The sequence below is a fragment of the Phoca vitulina genome, unplaced genomic scaffold (genome assembly GCF_004348235.1).
Source record: "Phoca vitulina isolate PV1807 unplaced genomic scaffold, GSC_HSeal_1.0 scaffold3, whole genome shotgun sequence".
Lineage (NCBI taxonomy): Eukaryota > Metazoa > Chordata > Mammalia > Carnivora > Phocidae > Phoca > Phoca vitulina.
The window spans coordinates 30,221,956-30,242,114 of record NW_022589706.1 but is presented as its reverse complement, the minus strand read 5'-3'; the positions used below and the strand labels follow the sequence as shown (position 1 = coordinate 30,242,114).

General features: G+C 39.7%; 1 protein-coding gene across 7 annotated transcripts in view; it reads left to right on the top strand.

Moving 5' to 3' along the window:
* The window catches only part of ATP8A1 (ATPase phospholipid transporting 8A1), a 216,678-nt gene that overhangs the window by 148,782 nt on the left and 47,737 nt on the right, over window positions 1-20,159 (top strand). For all 7 annotated transcript variants that reach the window (XM_032400275.1, XM_032400276.1, XM_032400279.1 and 4 more), the window contains 3 exons: window positions 2,524-2,696; window positions 16,247-16,430; window positions 16,536-16,646. In XM_032400275.1, the coding sequence (XP_032256166.1) occupies window positions 2,524-2,696; window positions 16,247-16,430; window positions 16,536-16,646 (468 nt within the window). The remainder of the gene's footprint in view (window positions 1-2,523; window positions 2,697-16,246; window positions 16,431-16,535; window positions 16,647-20,159) is intronic.

Genomic DNA, 20,159 nt, shown 5'->3' with positions numbered 1-20,159 from the left:
CTCTCTCTCTCTCTCTCTCTCTCTCTCTCTCTCTCTCTCTCTCTCTCACACACACACACACACCGTCATTCACTCACTCATATCAGAAGTAAGAACAGACAGGGAATTGGAGAGCCACCAGGAGGGTGAACTCAGAATTGATCTGTGCTCTCATTCGATACATTGATAATTCCCAAGCATTTGTCATCTTGGGCACTGTGTTTGTTGCTGAGAAATGGGGGAGACGTGGTCTCTCCCTTGGACGAACCGAGGGCCTTTCTGGCCTAGAGTGAGTTATGCTTGGCCGCATGTAGTGAGTCTGGGAGGGCTTGGCGGGTAAGCTTGGTTTAGAAGGTGGTAGACTAACTCTGCAGGGAAGGGGATTCCAGAGAGGGCAGAAAGAGGTCAAGATTGTGAAGGGAAATATGAATGAGAATTAGTTGGGCCTCGATTGTGGAGAGCTTTAATTGCCGTTCTAAAGAGTTGGGGCTTTCTTGTGTAAATGGTAGGAAGCCATAGACAAATTTTAGAGCAAGAAGAGCCGTGGTTTGTGTTCTCAATTTGTTTTATAAAGAGAAATCTCTGTTGGCGGTAAAGACGAGATGAGAGACAGATGATGAGGGCTCTAGGGAAACAGCAGAGGGACTGGTGTGGGCATTCCATTTATAATTTGCTCTGCCTGGTACTTTTCCTGGATTATGCGGAGAAAGACAAGCTAGCACAGAAATTTAATTCTGAGTTTGATTTCACCACTTCGTGGCCAAGTGTTCGTGGGCAAGGAACCTCAGTCCTGTCTCCTGTTTCTCATCGGCAGAATGGGGCTCACAGTGATGCCTCCCGCATAGGGTTGTAACACGTGTTAACTGAAACGCATTGTATGTGTGGCCCTAAGAGCCATGCCTGGTATGTGGTATGCGCTAAATATTTTATGTTACCTTTTTTTTATCAGTTCATTCATTTACTTGTTTGTTCATCTCCTCTTTGCAAATTTGCTTTTAAGACAATCTAGAGTAATCTACTGTAAATTGTCATTAGTAGATTTCATTTGCAGAATTTTTCTGACATTTTCCCCTTCTTTTCTTAAGTGCTCTTGGGCCAAAATTTTTTAGCAGGAAATAGGAGGGTGAGGCCTATAAATTCAAACAGCTCCTTCCTCCCAGTGTAAAGTGTAAACAGAAAATTTTGCAAAGAACGCTGCTGTATGGTGGTCCTTAGTGTCACTGTGGGTAATGGGGGCCAGGGGAGGCATTAAGCGACGGTCCAGTATTAGGAAATTTGGGCAGGCTGACTTTATGGTACAACATGGTTCTATTATTCTGATAAACGGATTCTGAAATTCCAGAACACAGTGTGAACCACATTTGAATACGAATGCAGAAACACCTTCAAAAATCTCCAATAAAAATTTTAATTACCTCTGCCTTTGCTTCCCTCTTCGTGAATGCAACTGAAGTAACACTCTTAAATTGGAACAATAATTATATCTCCCATGAATATAATAAAAATTATTATGTATTTTTATTATAGGTATATTTTATTATATAAATATATATATACATGTATATATATGTATCTATTACATAAATAACTGCAAACTCAGATATTAGCATTCAGAACAAAACTCCAGTAGGAGAGGAATCATTCCTTATGTTTCCCTGTGCAGAGCCAGTGTTCTGTTTCTCCACAGTGTTTGGGCTTTTGTAAAACAGAAAGCTGGCCCCATTAGGTTATAGGAAGAGTCTACAGCATCTGGGGAGAAAACCTAAATATCTTGCAACTTTTTGCCTTTGAAGAACTGGGAAAGCAGTTCTTGATAGAGGGAGATAAATACAACCCTTCTGTATAGTTGAGGTGAACAAAGCTCTCCTTGATACTGAATGTTTTTATTTTGCCTGAAAGTGAACTCTTCATTGATGGAAGGGGTTCTTCTATTTGATCCATCAAGATTACCAAGCCAGGTGTCCCCATCCCCAACTGAAGTACAGCATCATGAAATTATGATTGAAGTTTATAGAAACCAATTCATGAAGTGGCAAGAGATTACAAATACTGCATTTCCCTCTCTTGGTTACTGGGCATTAAGTTGCAATAGCATTGAGGAATTCTGAAAAAACACCTATAAGTTATTTAAATGATATTCTTCAACTTTTCCCCTGGATTCATGGCTAAGCAATTTTGACTAGTTCATAAATTAGGACAATGTTATTGTTTTGTAATAAGATAATTTACTGAAAATATTTTTGCAGGATTGTGATTGTGTGGTTAGAATAATGAGCAAAGCTCGCAGAGGAATCAGTGATTTGTAATCCCAACCCTGGTAGGCACAGGTGTGTGAGTTTAATAGAGTAATTTATTTTTTCTGATAACATTTGTCCAATCTCCTTTGAGGGGCTTTTGTGAGAATAAAATGAGTAGAATTATGTGAAAGCAATTTAAAATATAAAAGCACTAAGAATAACTAAATGTAGTTGCTGAACATCCTTAAGGCATCTTAGTAGAACAAATGGAAGTAAACGTTGCGGGTGTTTTTGTTTGATTTTACAGGCAACGAGGGAAACTCTTAGTCGCCACTGCACTACCCTTGGTGATGCTCTTCGCAAAGAGAATGATTTTGCTCTTATAATTGATGGGAAAACCCTCAAGTACGCCTTAACTTTCGGAGTAAGACAGTATTTCCTGGACTTAGCTTTGTCGTGCAAAGCTGTAATTTGCTGCAGGTAAGCTCTCCTTAATATTGTCAGATTTCACTAAACAGCACCTCAATCCTAAGTTCTTGATTTGTAAACTTCCTTGAAGTTATTCTATCCAGAATTTGTCACTGTCAGGTTATTATTTCACTCACTCAAGACTCAAGGTTCACAACATGGAATACAATTTAGTAGCAGAGTTTTTTTTAGGTGAGTCCTACTGATCATGAGTAATTATTGTTCATAATTCAAATCAGCAGGTTTGTTGCCATCTCCTGTGTTCCAGTTGGGTTATTTCCCTCATTTCCATCTAGGGTTTTTTCTGTAACAGTTCTGTTTTCTGCACATCAGTCTTGGCTCCTGCTTGGAGGACTTAACTTTAGGGAATGGCATGGCGGGAGGTGCTGAGTCATTTTCCTGAAGACTGTTTCTTGACTATACATTCCTCTTTCCTGTAATTTATAATATTGCCCCATTTCCTAAATTAGAATCTGTTTTAAGTTATCCAGGCTTACTCCATAGAACTACATTTTTATAAACTATTTAGCTCTAGTCCTCCCTGAACTTCTCGTCAAAGAATCTTCCCTGTATCTTTGTCGAAATTGTTCACACTAGGTCTTCCTAAAATTTCAAGTGTGTTCATGACTCTGCCCACTGTCTTCACTCTGAAACCTAAGGATTTTCCTCTTTGCCGTCAACTTACTGAGAGTCTTACCGGCTGGTCACGCCGGGTCTGTGGTGGTAACATCTCCAGCAGCTTTCTCCCTCCCCAGGGAGGTGAAATCTTAGCAGGGCTTCTGAAGAATTTCCCAGAATTTATTCTTTTAACATTATTGTTAAAATTTTTTTATTTGCTTTTATTATTATCTTAAAAAATATATTTACTACTAAAAGAATATTATGCTTTTTGAACCCTTTTTGTCTGGGCTTATTCACTTAAATATCCTGTATATAATTTGTCTCCACGTTTATAAGCCGTGCCTTGTAGGTATTTCCTAAATTTCCATTGGAACATACTTTGTGAAATATAATTTAAACCAAACTTAATAATTACCTTTTATAAAGCATCATTTCAACCTATAAAATTGTATACTCAGAATTAAAAATTGCTTATTCCAGGAACCGTATTATTTTAGTCATTTATTTTTCTTCACTGTAGTATGTATTAATAAATGTTACTATAGAGCTCTTGGAGAGGCTATTGTACACACATTTTTTTTTAAAGATTTTATTTATTTTACAGAGAGAACACAAGCAGAGGGAGCTGCAGAGGGAGAGGGAGAAGCAGGCTCCCCGCTGAGCAGGGAGCCCAATGCGGGACTCGATCCCAGGACCCTGGGATCATGACCTGAGCCGAAGGCAGACGCTTAACCAACTGAGCCACCCAGGCGCCCCTGTACAACATATTTAATATCAGTAATAATCAGGCTCTCTGCTTAATTATGAAAAAAGAATTGGAAATTATCTTGAGGATCTCATTTGCATTTTGATATCATCAATATGCTTTTTTAAAATCTGCTTTTCCAGGGACTTTGCTTGATTCCTTGCTAATCTCTTGACCAAGTCTTAGGAATGTTCAACTCTGACACACTGCCATTAGGATAATTGTGTGCCAGATCTGGTTGTTTAGTCACTTTCACTAATGGGATCACAAAGATCAACAAAAGCTTGCTCAAAAGCACAGTAAGTGCTGTGAGGGTTGGCTCCTGTTTCAGAACCAAATGGAATCCAGAGCTACTTCGAGACGGCGATCTGTTCCCTGAGTCAGCACCTGTGCGGGACCTACTGCGTGCTGGGCAGAGATGCTGCACATACAAGGCTGAGTGCGACTTCCTGCCTGCTGTCCTTCATGTCTCCTTTTCTTTTTTTCCTTTTAAGTAGAATCACAGTTACTTTGAAAGATGTGGGAGGCCGACTTTCAAAATGCAGTAACTGCAGCTGAGCCTCATTCTCAGAGCATTGCCTAACACGGTACCTCCCACCATTCTTCAAAAAGTGGAACCACAAAATTAAACAATAGCAGAGGGAGAGAAGAAGTAGAAAGCGATGTCAAGGGAGAAAAAATATGTTGTGCGCTTGTGAAATTCCCTCCCGAGATCCTTGTTCTGGACGCTCACAAGTCACATGGACCTCGGGGCTCCTCCAGGCCCGGGCCCCTGGGAGGGAGTCACACTCTGCCACGCACGTGCAGCCCAGCTCGGAAACTGAGCCTATAAAGATGTGTGTGGCCCCTTCCTCCCTCTGTCCGGTTTTATGTGTGTTCAAGGACCCGAAGGTCCCTATGCCGACACTGGGCTTTATTTAGAGATTTTAGGGTTTGTTGGGGGGTGGTGGTGGTGTTTTTTAAGTAAAGTATCTTTCCTCAGTTTTTTTCCTCTAATTACCTTCATACTCTCTCTTTTCCCATAAGGACTGTGGTCCAGCTTCCGGGCTGGTGTTGAGAATTCCTCTAAGCCCATAATTACATCAGTACCACTGCCGGGGTTATGTCTGTGCACCTCCTTGGCCCGGCGCCTCTTGGCATTTAAACTCCTGGCACAGACCATTTTCTTGTCATTTAGCTTACTGACCTTGAAGTATAATTTCCATGATAATGCTGCTGTCACTGGTGAGGAATAGGTGGGCAATTCTGTGAATCTTTCTTTACCATTAAATGCAATTGTCGCTCCAGGCTCCTCAGAGGATTACCATCTTCCCAGCCCCAGGAAATTCTCTATTTTATACTCCAGTAGATCAGACACTCCAGATAAATACTGAATACTACTTCAAACTACGGTGCTGTTTCACACCTTTGTTTGTGTTCAGCCTGGCTTTCTGGGTATGCCCTTCAAACCACTTTCTGATCTTTTGTCCATCCTCACGCGAACATAATTCCAAGTCTGCTCTCTGCTGCAGCCTTCTCTTTGCCACAGCAGAGTGGGAGCCAGAGGGGCAGGCCTTCCCGTCACGGGTAACGAGGCTCTCCATATTAGTTCCATCTTCAGGATCGCGGCAGCCACTTTGGTCCCAGACATGATCAGCATAAAGGGCGGAAGGCAGTTTTCAGTGTTGGCCTAACTGACACCGTCAGAGAGATGAGCCTCTTCCCTCCAGAGCCCACAGCTGAATTGAAAGAAACAGTTGTTCTCTCCGTAGTCACTACGTCTCTTCCCACCGCTTTCTGAAGAGACTATTCAGACACAGAAATAATCCCCTCGTTCCAAAATTATTCAGGGCTTTGGAGTCTGGTTTTGGTTTACAAAAGGAAGGTTTCATGTTATACCTCAAGTTTTTTTTTTAAGGAGGTAAAACCCAAAAAGTAAGATGAAATCTGTCTTTATCAGCCCCACAAGTATATTTCTATAGATACCGTGCAGCTTCTGTTTTTTACCTCTGTGCCCGCTTACTCTACAGCCTGAGTAGTTTCATAGGAAATACGCATCTAATGTCAGAGGAGTTTCTGATAAGCTTTCCTGGTTATCAACATAATCTCCTCGTGGCCCTTCTTTTCCCTTGCTCAGGTATACCAATTGTTATCATTGGTGTGATCAGATACTTTTGAAGAGCACGAAAGCTGTGGATCATTCCCCCCTCCAAAAAAAAATACACATACACACCAATAGGTAAAACTGAATGCACCATTTTAGGGGCTTCACAGACCCCCTGAAACTCTTGGACAGGTAGGAGAGGGAAAAGCTTGCTCCAAGACTTGTGGAGATTTATGGGCACAGCTTAAATCAAGAACTGTTCTAGCAAGTGGCATTTTGTCTGAGGATTCATGAAATTCTTGTTCAAATTTTTACCTCTCTGGCACTTTGGATACCAAATGGAATTTCTCTGGCTTTGGTTTTCATGGCCTATAAAATGAAGAGCTTGGCATACAGCAATGATTCAAATCCTCCACGGAGCCTGGATGTCTAAGCGGCTAAGAGTAGGGCTTCTCTGCCACGGAAAGGTGGGAGATCCATGCACACACGCACCCTTCCTTGGTAATTTCCTTCCAGCTTGAAAGTTTCTGGGCCAGAGGACCCCCTCCTAGGCCTTTCACTTTCTGGACAAACCCTACTTCTGTGGGCCACTCTCTGCTGGGAAGGGTCTGTCTACTGCTTGGATCAGGTTAATTTGGGGAAGCGTCTGTTCTACCTCTTTTAATATTCCCTCCAGAAGAGGGTGGGAGTGTTGCAGTGGAATATTGCTGTGTGTTAAATAGCATGTGGTTTCTGAGATCCTCATCAGTTCACATAACCCAGCCTTTCAAAGAATTTTACATTTTTTCTGTAGTTGTCAGTTTCGTTTAAACATATTTTGAAACTTATGTTCTGTGACAGTTGGTTGAAAATTGGCCTAGAGCCTCCAGCTTTTAGACTGTCTAGTAATCACCGTTCTCGTACATAATTTATGTACTCATGTCTTCTGAAAAGCAGAAGTTAAATTGAAGTAAGCATTTTCCCCTACTTGCAACATCTCTAATCAAAGTTTAACCCCCTTTTAGGCCATTTTCCCCATAGTGCATAAAAAAACACTTGACTTCGTGGAGTGTCGTCACTCAGGAGTGGCATTCCAGGCAAAACCTTTCACCTCGGTCTGATCAACGGGTCCTCCTCAAAGAGGTCTAAAGGGACACTTCGAATACTTTCTGTCATAGCATGAGTGCATTAAGTAAAGGGTCAAGACAGATCTACTTCTCGAATCTTTTGGGATTGTCTTAAACTTTAAGGATTTCTCTAAATAAATGTTCTACTTAAAGGGTAGTTATAAAGCACAAATGAAGCTCATAAATGCTCCACAGACATTCCTTTAAAGAGAAATGCTTGTGAACACCGTCGGATGCCAAGCAGATGTTTGGCTTTGAGAAGACTTACAAACTGTTAACGAATGTCAACCCCATATTTGCTTCCAAGAAAACATGAGTAAATGTTGGAAATGTTGAGAGAATATTTCTTTCATACATGTATGGCTAAAAGAGGACACCCTGAGTAAATTTTATAACTTCATAAAATGGCCATATTTTGCTTTCACATAATATAATAAGCTGTTCAGCCCTGTCTCTGTCTCATTTGCTGCCCTCTCTCTACTGAATAATGTTAAAGGAGCGGTGAGGCCATGTTACAGCCTGTTAGCCACTTAGGATGTACACGTCCCCACCAGGGAAGTCCATATTTGACAGTAAAATTTAGATTAGTAAATCTAAACACTTGAGAATTCCACTGCAGTTCAACATTATATAGTTTTAGATGTGATCAGTTTAGATAAACTGCCATCACCCAACACACACACACACACACACACACACACACACACACACCCCAGTTAGAATTGCAGATCATATCATTCTAATAAAATAGAGTTAACCTGCACTGGAAAGTACATGAAGTATAAGCATGCAACTTAGTGAATTTTCATAAAGCGAATACACTCCTATATCAAGTACCTGAGCATGACCAGCACCTCAGAAGCCCCCTCGTGCTCCCGTTAGCGTTATTATCCTCCCAAGAGTAACTGTTATCTTGATTTCCATGATCATGCCTCTTAAATGGTATCTTATTCATTTCAGTCTTTTTCTGTTTTCTATCTTGCTAACTTGGAATAAGTGTAAATATCTTCCATAACTACATTCAAATTCTTGATGATGCTTTTCTGTTCAGCAATTTTAAGTACAGACTCTGCAGCTTCCCAGCAAGGCCTCCCTAAAGCTTTATATAAATCAATAAGTCAGCACTCTAATGTATTCTTCAGTCAAAAACAAATCCACCTATGGGCACCTGGGTGGCTCAGTTGGTTAAGCGACTGCCTTCGGCTCAGGTCACGATCCTGGAGTCCCTGGATCAAGTCCCGCATCGGGCTCCCTGCTCGGCAGGGAGTCTGCTTCTCCCTCTGACCCTCTCCCGTCTCATGTGCTCTCTCTCTCATTCTCTCGCTCTCAAATAAATAAATAAAATCTTAAAAAAAAAAAAAACAAATCCACCTAATAGATTACGTGCAGTTCTCCTTCAGTTCTATGGTGATAAAATAAAGGACTTCATTTTCCAGTTTGTTAAGGACATGATATATGTAACCTACAACATTTCTTCAATCTGTCTGTCTTCTGACCTGATTTTATGTGGGAAAGGAAAGAAGAATTACTTTGGTGTAACTGGGTCTCCTTGAACCCATAAGATTTCTAGTGATTACCTTCTTTCTAATAAACCCATCTGAGCCATCCCATTTAGGGCAAGTTAAAGGCTTGGCATTTTAAGCCAGGCTAGAATTCTAAGAGTCAAGACCAGGTAGGATGTAAGCTATGACTGTTTAACAGCTGTAGGGCATGGAGTCGAGAGAAGGGAGAGACTGCATCCTAGGGGAAAATGATCTTGGAAAACAAAAGGCATATTACCAAGGGAACAGACACAGAGACAAGAAATGCATATAAAACAAGTTTTAAGTTAAGGCATGAAAGAGGAGGTGGTCCCAGATAGCATTTTCCAAGAGGAAGGGAGTATTTCATGGAGCAAAGGTGGGTAAACTTTCTTTGTAAAGGGCCAGATAGTAAATATTTTAGGCTTTCTGGGCTATCCGGTCTTTGTCATAGCTACTCAACTCTGCCATTATAGCATGAAAACAGCTCTAGACAAAATGTAAATGATGGGGGTGGCTGTGATCCATCATAGACCTTAAGACAGTCAAATTCCATCAGTTGTTCCCTTTATGTTGTGTGCTTTTTGAATTAGTAAGAACTTCCCACTCATAAAGATATTCTCAGACATTTCTTTTGTTAACTTCACAGCTTTCTGTTTTCCATATAGGTCTTTAATCCATGTGACAATTATTTTTGTATATCTTAGGAAGAAGGGATCTGATGTTACTCATTTCTACATAGCAAATTCTCCCAGTACCATTTTACTAAGCAATCTACCCCTTTCTCTCTGCTTGCGATACTGTATACTTTAGCACTCAGGCTCTGGGGCCAGACTTTCCAGAATCTAAGTCCAAGCCCTACCTCTTCTTGTTAGCTGAGCCGTGTGTTGTCTAACTTCTCCAGCTTTAGTTTCTTCATTCTTGAAATGGAGTTAAAAATAATTGCTCTTCGTCTGCCTTTGGCTCAGGTCATGATCCCGGAGTCCTGGGATTGAGCCCCGCATCGGGCTCCCTGCTCAGCAGGAAGCCTGCTTCTCCCTCTCCCACTCCCCCTGCTTGTGTTCCCTCTCTCACTGTGTCTCTCTCTGTCGAATAAATAAAATCTTTAAAAATAAAAATAAAATAAAAATAATTGCTCTTAATTGGACTCTTCAGAATTTCTTTTAAAGGATTTCTGTCTTACACTTCTCAGCTTATACATCTGTATTTTATCATTCATTTTGCTGATTTCAACAGTTTACAAATAAATGGTTGGATAAACAGAAAAAAAAAATAATTGCTCTTATAGAGTTGTGAGGAATAAATGGGTTAATATGTGTATTCAGTGCATTGGTAGCTATTATTAAAAATTATGTTACTCTTAGAAATCTATCAAATTTTCTTTTATATGGCCTAATTGAATATTTCTGGTGAGAAATCATACATAAAGATTCTCTCTGACATCATGGCTTTTCCTATGGCCTGAATTCTATTTTGTCTTATATTAATAATGCTAACCTGGCTTTCCTTTGTTTTGTATGTGCCTTGTCTTTTTCTTTTTCCTAAACCCTTATGTTTAATACTGTCTCTAAATCCACACTGCTTAGGGTTGAATCCTGGCTTCACCACTTACTTGCTCTTTTGCCTTAAGTTATATAATTTTTCTATGCCTGAATGTCTTCATTTGCAAAATGACAATAATAGTAACCTCTCTCTTCTAGGGTTCTTCTGAGAATTGAATGAATTAAAACAAGTAGAGAGCTTAAAACATAGTGAGCAAATAAGTGTTCTATTAGTTCTTATTTTAAAGTATGTCTCTTAGACAACATATATTGGTGGATCTTTTTGTTTTAATCTAATCTGAGAATCTCTTTCAGTCAGTGAATTTAACCCATTTATATTTATTATAATTATTACTATGTTGGCCTCATTTCTTTGATCTTATTTTGAGTTTTTAATTTATTTATGCTTTTTTGTTTCTTCTCCTACCTTCCACTGTCTAAATCAGATTATATTCTACTGGTTTGCAAGCTTTACAATCTATATTCTATGTCTGGTTATTTCTAAGGTTTTGATAACCATATTTTTGCTTAATGTCTGTATGTATTAGTATGTCTTTCTTTCCCTGCCCCCCTCCATAAGGAGACAAGAACTGAAGATTTTAAAGTAATTTTGTGTATGCATCCAGTTCAGTCAGATCTTATTTCTTTTGTAAGTAATCTGCTTTTTCTCTCTAGAAACCTTTAGAAATTTTTCTTAATCCTAATTTAACCATAATGTGTCTAGGAGTAAGTACCTTTTTCTTATATTTCTTCTTGGGACTGTGCAATCCTTTTTAATAGAAGAACATGTTTTTCTTTAATTCTAGAAAATTACTCTGTTTCATTCTGTCCCTCTTTATTCTCTTATTGAACTCCCATTATGAATAGACACCTATATTTTTCCATTTCTTTTCATTTTTCTCACAATCTTTCATTTTCATTTAATTTCCTAATTAAGTGAAACATTTAATTGAGACAGTTTTTTTAATTTGAACTTCCAGGCCCTATTATTACTATTCAGTTTACTATTGGCTTTTTTATTGTAGCAGTTATATTTTTATATTACTTATTTTCAGTTCTTCATTATAACTGCTTGTTCTGGTTTCATGTTTTCAGTATTTTCCCAAATCCTGCCAAGGTTTTTTTGTTTGTTTGTTTTATTGTATTTTTTAAAAATTCTTGTTGTATCTGTTTTTACTAGCTCTACTTTCTTATAAGTCATTGTAATTTCTTCTGTACTCACGATCTTCTCTTGTTTTCCCTGGGAGATATTTTTCCTTATTTTCCCTAATGGCAGTAAAGTCCTTTGGGAGAAAGGTGACAGCTACATCCGAACTTGAGGTAGAGTTGGAGACAGGGCTCAGTCTGAGCTTCACAAATCCCTGTTTTCCCCTTGTTCTTTTGCCCAAGTATTGCTCTTGTTAGAAGCAGCCAAGTTTTGGTGGAATTACCTAGGTAAGGTAACATTGAAGGCTTTGTTAACACACCCATGTCATTGGCACCTGTCACTGCCTGGCTCCATGGCCTGAGGTTGACTAGAAAGCTCTAACTTTCCTATTTCTAGATATGAAGTGGGAATTTTCCTGGGGTCTTAGTTTTAGGGCACTGGGGATACTCCTGAAATTGGGGAAGTCTTTCAAGGATGTTATTTGGGGGAGTCTGAGTTTCCACAAGCTCCATGCCTACATCAAAGTTTTCAGTTACAGTGAGAGAGGAGCCACTTTGCTCCACCTAGCCCACTCTCACCTCCCTGACACTGGTCAGCCTGGGCTCACACAAGGCACCACTGGGAGTGAACAGTACAGCTGAAAAGCTTTCCCTGCCTGTGTGTTTATCTATGGCCCCTGGCACACCACTCTTTCCTTCTACACCATTTACCTTCTGACAGGTATCCACTACTTCATGTTTCCCCCAAAGGTTTCTCATAGATTTTTACTAAGCGCGACCCTCAAATTTACCACACTTCTTTAGCTCCTGGCATCTTCAGGATTTTATTTCCATTTCTGTCAGTAGCCAGCACTACCACTCGTTTCATCTTCCACTAGGTATTTGTAAGAGGAGAGAGAAGTCTTTGGTGAAACCCATCCACATAGGAGAGAATTCCCAGGAGGAAGGGAGGGATGAAAGGAAAGGCACGCTGGTTTCCTTACAGCCTAAGGAAGTTCCAGTCCTTCCTCACCCAGAGTCACAAGAAAAGGGAAGAGAGTCAGTGCCTATGTGGGCTCCAATCAGATACCAAGAATGGAAAGAGATGGAGGCCATAGCTCTTACCACTCTAAGAGCAAGGTCACAAAAGAGCAGAGCTAGAAAGGGGAAGCATTCTAGGCCTTCTTAAGTAGACATGCTTGCCAGGTGGGAGCGCACCATTCCTGTAGGCAAGGCTCCCTAGACAGAAATGTAGCTGGACCTTGTGCCATGCAGGAGAGATTTCTGTCTCTCTCTGCCACTTATGTCTCCTTGGAGCAAGAGTCCATAGAGAGACCACTGTCCTATATATAGGCTCATAATATCAACTCCTGGTACAGTAGTTCAATAAAAGTTCTTAAATTAATAACTTTTAGGGGCAGAAGGAAGGTCCTAAGATCTTGTACTTTCTTCTCCTTTCTCCTCTTTATATTCTTCCATAGAAATTTCATCACGTACTAAAGGATCACTTGATGAGTGAGTAAATGGCCTGAATGCACATCCCCAGCTCTGCATTTTTTTCTAAGCTTAGTTCTGACTCTTCATTCAGTATATTTAATGATGCTGCTAGGGTATCCCACTGCTCTCTCAACTTCCGAGGGTCTAGAACTTCCCTGAGAATTTTCCTCTATAAACCTTCCTGCCTTTTCTATTAACGTTTAGACCATTATTTTCTCTGTCACTCACATTTGAAACCTCCAGGTCATCTCTGATCCCACTTTCACTCAAAACCCCTTACTGACCCCATGTGTCCTTTCTTTTCATTTTCTTTTCAATTCAGATACATATATAGAGATAGGAAAGGGTATCTACCTTTATAAAAAAAGATACATTTTGGTGGGCAATCCAAATTAATATATTTTTTAAAGATTTTATTTATTTGAGAGAGAGAGTGAGCACGAGCAGGGGGAGAGGGAGAAGCAGACTCCCCACTGAGCAAGGAGCCTGATGCGGGACTCGATCCCAGGACCCTGAGATCATGACCCGAGCTAAAGGCAGCTGCTTAAGGACTGAGCCACCCAGGCACCCCCTTATAGCAAGGAAAATTTTTTTAAATGGTTGCTGTAAAAACAATAGATCTTTTCAACTGATTTCAGCTTGACTAACCTGAGTCCCCTTGAACCACATTCCCCTCCCTAAGACATGCTGTTGGGGCCCACAGCACATCACCCCCAGAGCTGGACGGACACTTTTCATGAGTTGACTTGGTGCTTGCTTACTAAGCATCAGTCAAAATTGTTGCTAGGAAAACTAGGTATAATGCTCTAGGGAGACTATCTGAGTTGTTTAAAAAAATTGCTTTTAATCTAGAGTGTAAGAAAACAATAAACTGAGGTGGAGGCATCATTATATTCTGATTTCCACTTGAATGGAACCAACCATGGATTGCGCCTCATGAGTGAGACTTCTGCCACAAAAAAATATGCAGAATCTCAAAAAGCCGACCCCTGTGCAAAGTAGGTTCTTTGCTCTATATCACAAGTTTGTATGTTTATGAGTTAAATGTTTTATGTATGTATATTTTACTTTTTATGAATCCCCACTTAAATCAGACATCTTTTTTTAAGCAACCAACTGCTATGTCAAACACATCAGATACGAAGGCTTCCGCAGTCTCTTGAATCTTCTTCCAAGCCCATTGTCTGCTGTTAGCTTATAGATGCTCCTGCTAGTAACAGTTGCAGTGTAACCTTGGGGAGGCCTCTCACTGTAGCATCACCTTTAAAACACACACACACACACACACACACTCATTGTTCTTGCCAAGGGGATTAATAGTCCGTTTTTAACACCTGAGTTAACCACACTCACAAAGTTGGTGAAAGTCCTCAGCCAATTTTAATTTGGGGGCATTGAAAATTGTAGTGTCAGGCAGAGAAAATAGTGGTTGGTTGTAATAGCCATGAAGAAAGAAAACAGAGTTGAGTCCAGCTCTTTTCTGATGTTGCTTTAAATCACTACTATTAGCTCACCATGCAGAGATTTCTCCTTTATTACACATTCAGCCGATGAAAAAAAAATACCACTGTTTTCTAGCTCCGTCAATCCCATGGTGTGACTTCACAATTATGTACATTGTGAGCCTGTTAAATTGTGAAGGAAATTTGATGAATGTTTTCAAATGCTTCTCTCTTTTCATGTCCATTTCCCATTTGCTGTTTAGATCATTTCTTGGTGAGCATTCTTTTTTGACATTTACTAAATGTCACCTCTAGTCCATGTCTAAAACATTGGCCTAGAGCCAACAGGCTTACCAATTTATATTAGCCTGTTAAGAAAAATTAAATAACATGTGAAAATGAAAGGAAAATTGCTTCAAAGAAAAATGGGGGCCAACCGTGAAAAAGCCCATAATGGCTGCTACTCACACCCATTCACTTGCTGTGTTCACAGTTGGGTCATTTTGTGCTGTTGCCAGATTCTGAAAGGAAATCCAAAGAAAGAATTAAACATAATTCTTTCATATAGCAACCATTTATTGAGTACCTATTCTGGATCAGCACCAGCAATACAAAGATGAGGAGACTGGTTCACTCTGCAAGTAACTCACAGTCTCATGTAATGATTCTCAAACTTGAAATGAAAACTGGGCTGCCCTGATGGAAGGCTTTCAGAAGGGCAGAAAGGCCTCCTATCTGTGCTAGGAATTATTCCTAAGGAAATAATCAGGAAAATTGCAAGATGTCGTCTTTCAGAGTAATGGTCTCCATTCTTATGTAGAGTAATAAATGACTTACCAGACGTTCCAGCAGATATGTATTAGACACCTATTCCACTTCATCTTGATAAAGAATTAAATGAGTTATTTTTCTTGACCGCTAACATGGTGTGTGTTAGTTGTTTCTTCGTATTTAATTACTGTTTTCATAGTTCACTGACTCAGTTCACTGTTTAGTTTTCCTCTTTTAATTGGCAGTAATTGTGGATGATATAGTGATGACGCTGATGCGTATTGTCTTTGAACCCTTCCCTCATTGTCATGGGGTTTATTTCTTAAGTGGCTTTTAAAAGTCTGTGGTACACTGATCCGAAGTTAATACCAAATATGATTTTAGTACAGATGCTGGTGTTCTCTGTTCCTGATCCACGTCTGTATAAAAGGTTGCTTGATTCCACTTGGCCGTTAGTAACTTTGGAAGAAAATTGAGGCATGTGGACTATGTAATCAGGCATTTGGCGTTTATTTTGGTTGATTCATCATGGTATTTGAGCACAGGTCGAGAGGTTAGCCAATTCCCTACTGTTAACTTGAGTTCTAAGTTGTTTTAAATGTATATCTAGTAAATTATCTAAGAACTGCTTCCAGAGGCTCAAAACTTTTATCTTCCAGGTACAGTATAGGATTTAATTAGTATAGTATTTAAACTACCATTCAGCAGCCTTTCTGACCTTTTTCATTCACAAGTGAAGAATCTGAAATTTCGATGTTATTTGTTAGGAAGTAATGGAATTTCTAAACTCCAGTGTTATTTCTTTAACAAATTAATGCAACCATTCTGGTAAAATAGCATTTAACACGGCATTGTGGCTTCTACCTATCACCTAGAGGTTTGCGTCTTAGACTTGACTTTTTCCTTAAAGTGGCAGCCAGATTAGGAGAGACCTGAGCGTTTGCGAACCTAAGACTTTTCCATAATGGTATTTCACAGAACTCTATGGACTATGTAATCAGGCATTCTTTTGGATCTTCTGCTTCTTTTCTCCTTCAAGACAATGACATTTCAAAATTCCTTTTTTTTTTTTTCAGAAAGCAGAGGTAATTGATAATTTGTTCTATTTAAGGGTTTCTCCTCTTCAAAAATCTGAAGTTGTTGAGATGGTTAAGAAACAAGTCAAAGTCATAACGCTTGCAATTGGTGATGGAGCGAACGACGTCAGCATGATACAGACGGCCCATGTTGGTGTCGGGATAAGTGGCAATGAAGGTCTCCAGGCAGCTAATTCTTCCGATTACTCCATAGCCCAGGTAAAGCAGCCTTTCTGCAGAACACAGCGTGAGTCCTCAGCTGACAGTATGAAGAGAAAAATACTAGTTCTTTTCCGTACTAATTCTTCTCTACTTTTATTTTAGTTCAAGTACTTGAAGAATTTATTGATGGTTCATGGTGCCTGGAACTATAACAGAGTCTCCAAGTGCATTTTGTACTGCTTCTACAAGAATATAGTCCTCTATATTATTGAGGTAATCGCAGGTTAAGCTTAAAATCTTTGTCAGGTGCATATATATTTAAAGAAAAGTTCTCATTGTTTTAGTGAATCCTTCATTTGCCCACTTTTTATAACTTCCAAACGTGTTGAAGTCTGTTGGCCATAGAGAATGATGAATGTTTAAATTTTCTGGCTAAAAATGTTACATTGTTTTGGTAAGATATGTTGAATTAGAATTAATGAAGTAATGTTTTCAGTTTTTAAGAGACTACAGACTGGGGCACCTGAGTGGCTCAGTTGGTTAAGTGTCTACCTTCAGCTCAGGTCATGATCCCGGGGTCCTGGGATCAAGCCCAGAATCCAGCTCCCTGCTCAGCAGGGAGCCTGCTTCTCCCTCTGCCCCTCCCCGAAGTTGTGCTCTCTCTCTCTTTCTCTCTCTCTCTCTGTCAAATAAGTAAATAAAAGGTTTTATTAATTTGAAAGAGAGAGAAAGCATGAGCATGTGGGGAGAGGGAGAAGCAGGCTCTCCGCTGAGCAGGGACCGCCCCCCCCCAAGGTGGGGCTCGATCCCGGGACTCTGGGATCATGACCTGAGCCAAAGATAGATGCCTAACCGGCTGAGCCACCCAGGCACCCAATAAATAAAATCTTTAAAAAAAAAAAAAAAAAAAAGAGCACAAACTTCATAGCCTTTTTTATAAAGCTCAAGATCATACTAGAGAAAGCAGTACACTGTTTAAGGATACACACATGGAGAACTATTTAAAAAGAAACTAAGGGAATGACAGACATAAAATTGAGAGTAGCAATTCTAAGGGGTAGAATCAGGAAGGATACACACATAGTTTTGCTCGTATTGGTCATCTCATAGTTCTTATTGTGTTTCACACTTACTTATATACAAGTATGCCTTGCTATCCAGACCAGTTTGGCTTCTGAGTTGGTTGGTAGGTAGCGAGAGTTCAGATAATGAGGAATTTGTCTAAAAATTATCAGAACATTCAGTTCCTATGTCTGGATGGCAACAAATTTCTATATTCCTTTTCTGGTACCATATAGAACATTATTACTAAAATTAAAACTTAACCCAGGTCAAGAATGTCACCTCTAAAAGGAGGCATTCTGGGTTTTTTTAAGATTCTTATTTTTATTTATTTGACAGCGAGAAAGAGCACAAGCACAAGCAGGGGGAGGGGCAGAGGGAGAAGCAGGGTCCCTGCTGAACAGGGAGCCCAATGTGGGGCTCGATCCCAGGACCCTGGGATCATGACCTGAGCCGAAGGCAGATGCTCAATCGAGTGAGCCACCCAGGTGCCCCGGCATTCTGTTTTATAAACATTTTTGCAGCACCTGCTGGGTGCCAGACACCAGGCTTAGTTCAGCAACGACAAAGTAAATCAAGCATGGTTCCTGTCCTCCAGGAGCTTGCCAATAGAATATAATGTAGGCCATATGTGTCATTTTAAATTTTCTAGGAACCACATTAACAACAAGTAAAAATTAAAGCCCGGTTTAATTTTAAAATGACATTTTCTTTATCTTAGTATATTTAGAATTATCATTTCAACCTGTAATCACTTTAACAAAATTATGAATGCAATATTTTACATTCTTCATACTAAGTCTTTAAAATCTGGTGTGTATCTTACACTAACAGCACATCTCAATTTGGACTAATCACATTTCAGGTGTTCAGGAGCCCTATGGAGCCCATGGCTACCATACTGGACAGCACAACACTTGTGGATAAATTGAACTAGATGATTAACCAGGACATGATAGAGAAATTATTTACCTTTTTTTTTTTTTAAACATATAGCCATTTTATCATCAGAAGCTGTATTTGTAATACTTAAACTCTAGTAGGTGTTATCAGTTTCTTGCTCTCCTTGCTGCTCCACACAGCATGGGGATAAGGGCCCCGTAGCTTGTTAAGAAAACCCTCCGTCTTCCACTCCTGTCTGGGGACCTGCCCACACCCTCGTAAACCTGCACAGGGCTCCCTCACACACGTCTGCTTATGCCACCCTGCCCTCTAATCTGCTGTTTCTACACATCTGTCAGGAGAGACACAACTAACCATTTGCTGTATGGAAAGACTATCTCGTACTTTACACTAGAGAAGTAACACTATAAACAAAGAAAAAATCCGTGGATTTCACATTTACGCTACTGATGGTTAGTTGGGAGCTGCTGTCTGTTTCGTTCAGCCGTTCTTTATGCCTCTGTCAGAATGCTTATCTCCTTATTAAAATGTTGACTGAGCATAGTTCTTACGAGACAAGCTAGGAAAATTTGAAACTTAATTTCTAAGTATGCAGGCAGTTTCATTTATTGGTCCACGAAAATGCTATAATTAGGTTACAACCCATTAGGTAAAATAATCAAGTACTTGGAGACATAAACAGGATAATCCATGAGTTTATTGTTCATTACTGCTGAATTTTATCTGGAATAGTCTGTGTTTTGAAGCAAAATGCACTTCTAAAATAGCTTATAAGGTCCAAAAACAGATACATTCTTTGTTGTATGTGTAAATTTGTGTTTTTTTTCTAAAATAATAATTTTTGATTCCCAGTCCCCTCTCTAGTTTTTCTTAATTGTATTTTCTTCTCATCCCAAACATTGATATTCAAAAGAGTATCAGTTTGTACAGTTATTTACAAATACGTTCGAAGATACCGGGAGTTTAAAGCCCCTGACAGCAATAAATCTGCTTTAAAAAATTTAATTTTATGAAATGAAATGAGTGCGCAACTTGTTGCTTTTTAAAAACCTAGATTATTTGACAATCAACAATGAAGTGGGCAAAACTTATGTACTAATGGGGGAAATAAAATACATTAAACTCACATGAAAGACTAAAACTGCACGCTCTGTTTCAGATCCAGAGTTATGTGATTTGTGGTAGATTAGCCCTAAATTTCACTTGGCTTTGAATTTAAAGCCTCTTCGTGAGATATTTAGCACTGATCAAATTCTTTACGCGTGGAAAAGGAAGTAGGTCCTAAACTCTACAGGAAATCTCATTTTTAAGGTATTTTTCTTTTAGCACTTTATAAAAATATATTTTGAATATAATTCAACTGTCTTGGACAGGAATTGACCTTTTAAATCAATTCCCAGATACCCAACGTTTGCCAGCTAAAACAAGTTCTGCAGATGTTAATGGCTCATGTCACTCCCATGAGTGAATAGACAGAGAACACATCCCTGGGTGTCTCTAGTGAGGACAACTGCCAGTCTCGAATCTCTCCTTTCAGTTTTTTGTGCTGATCAGGCGTGGGAGCAGAGGACTCATTGACTGTTTGTAAGCTGCTGTTTAACATGCAGAAATGCTCCATGAGGAAAATGTCTGTGAAGCTTTAACTGCCACGCCTCTGCCGGGACGTGGAACTCAGAAAATAATACCGGGAGAGGCAGGTCTGAAGTTTCTTTGCTAATAAAGGAATGGCCTGGAATGCTACGGGTTTCATAGATTATCGGCAACAAGTGCTTTTCCCGTTGCTCTAGCCGGCAGGAACGTCACTATCTAGCTCCTCCATTG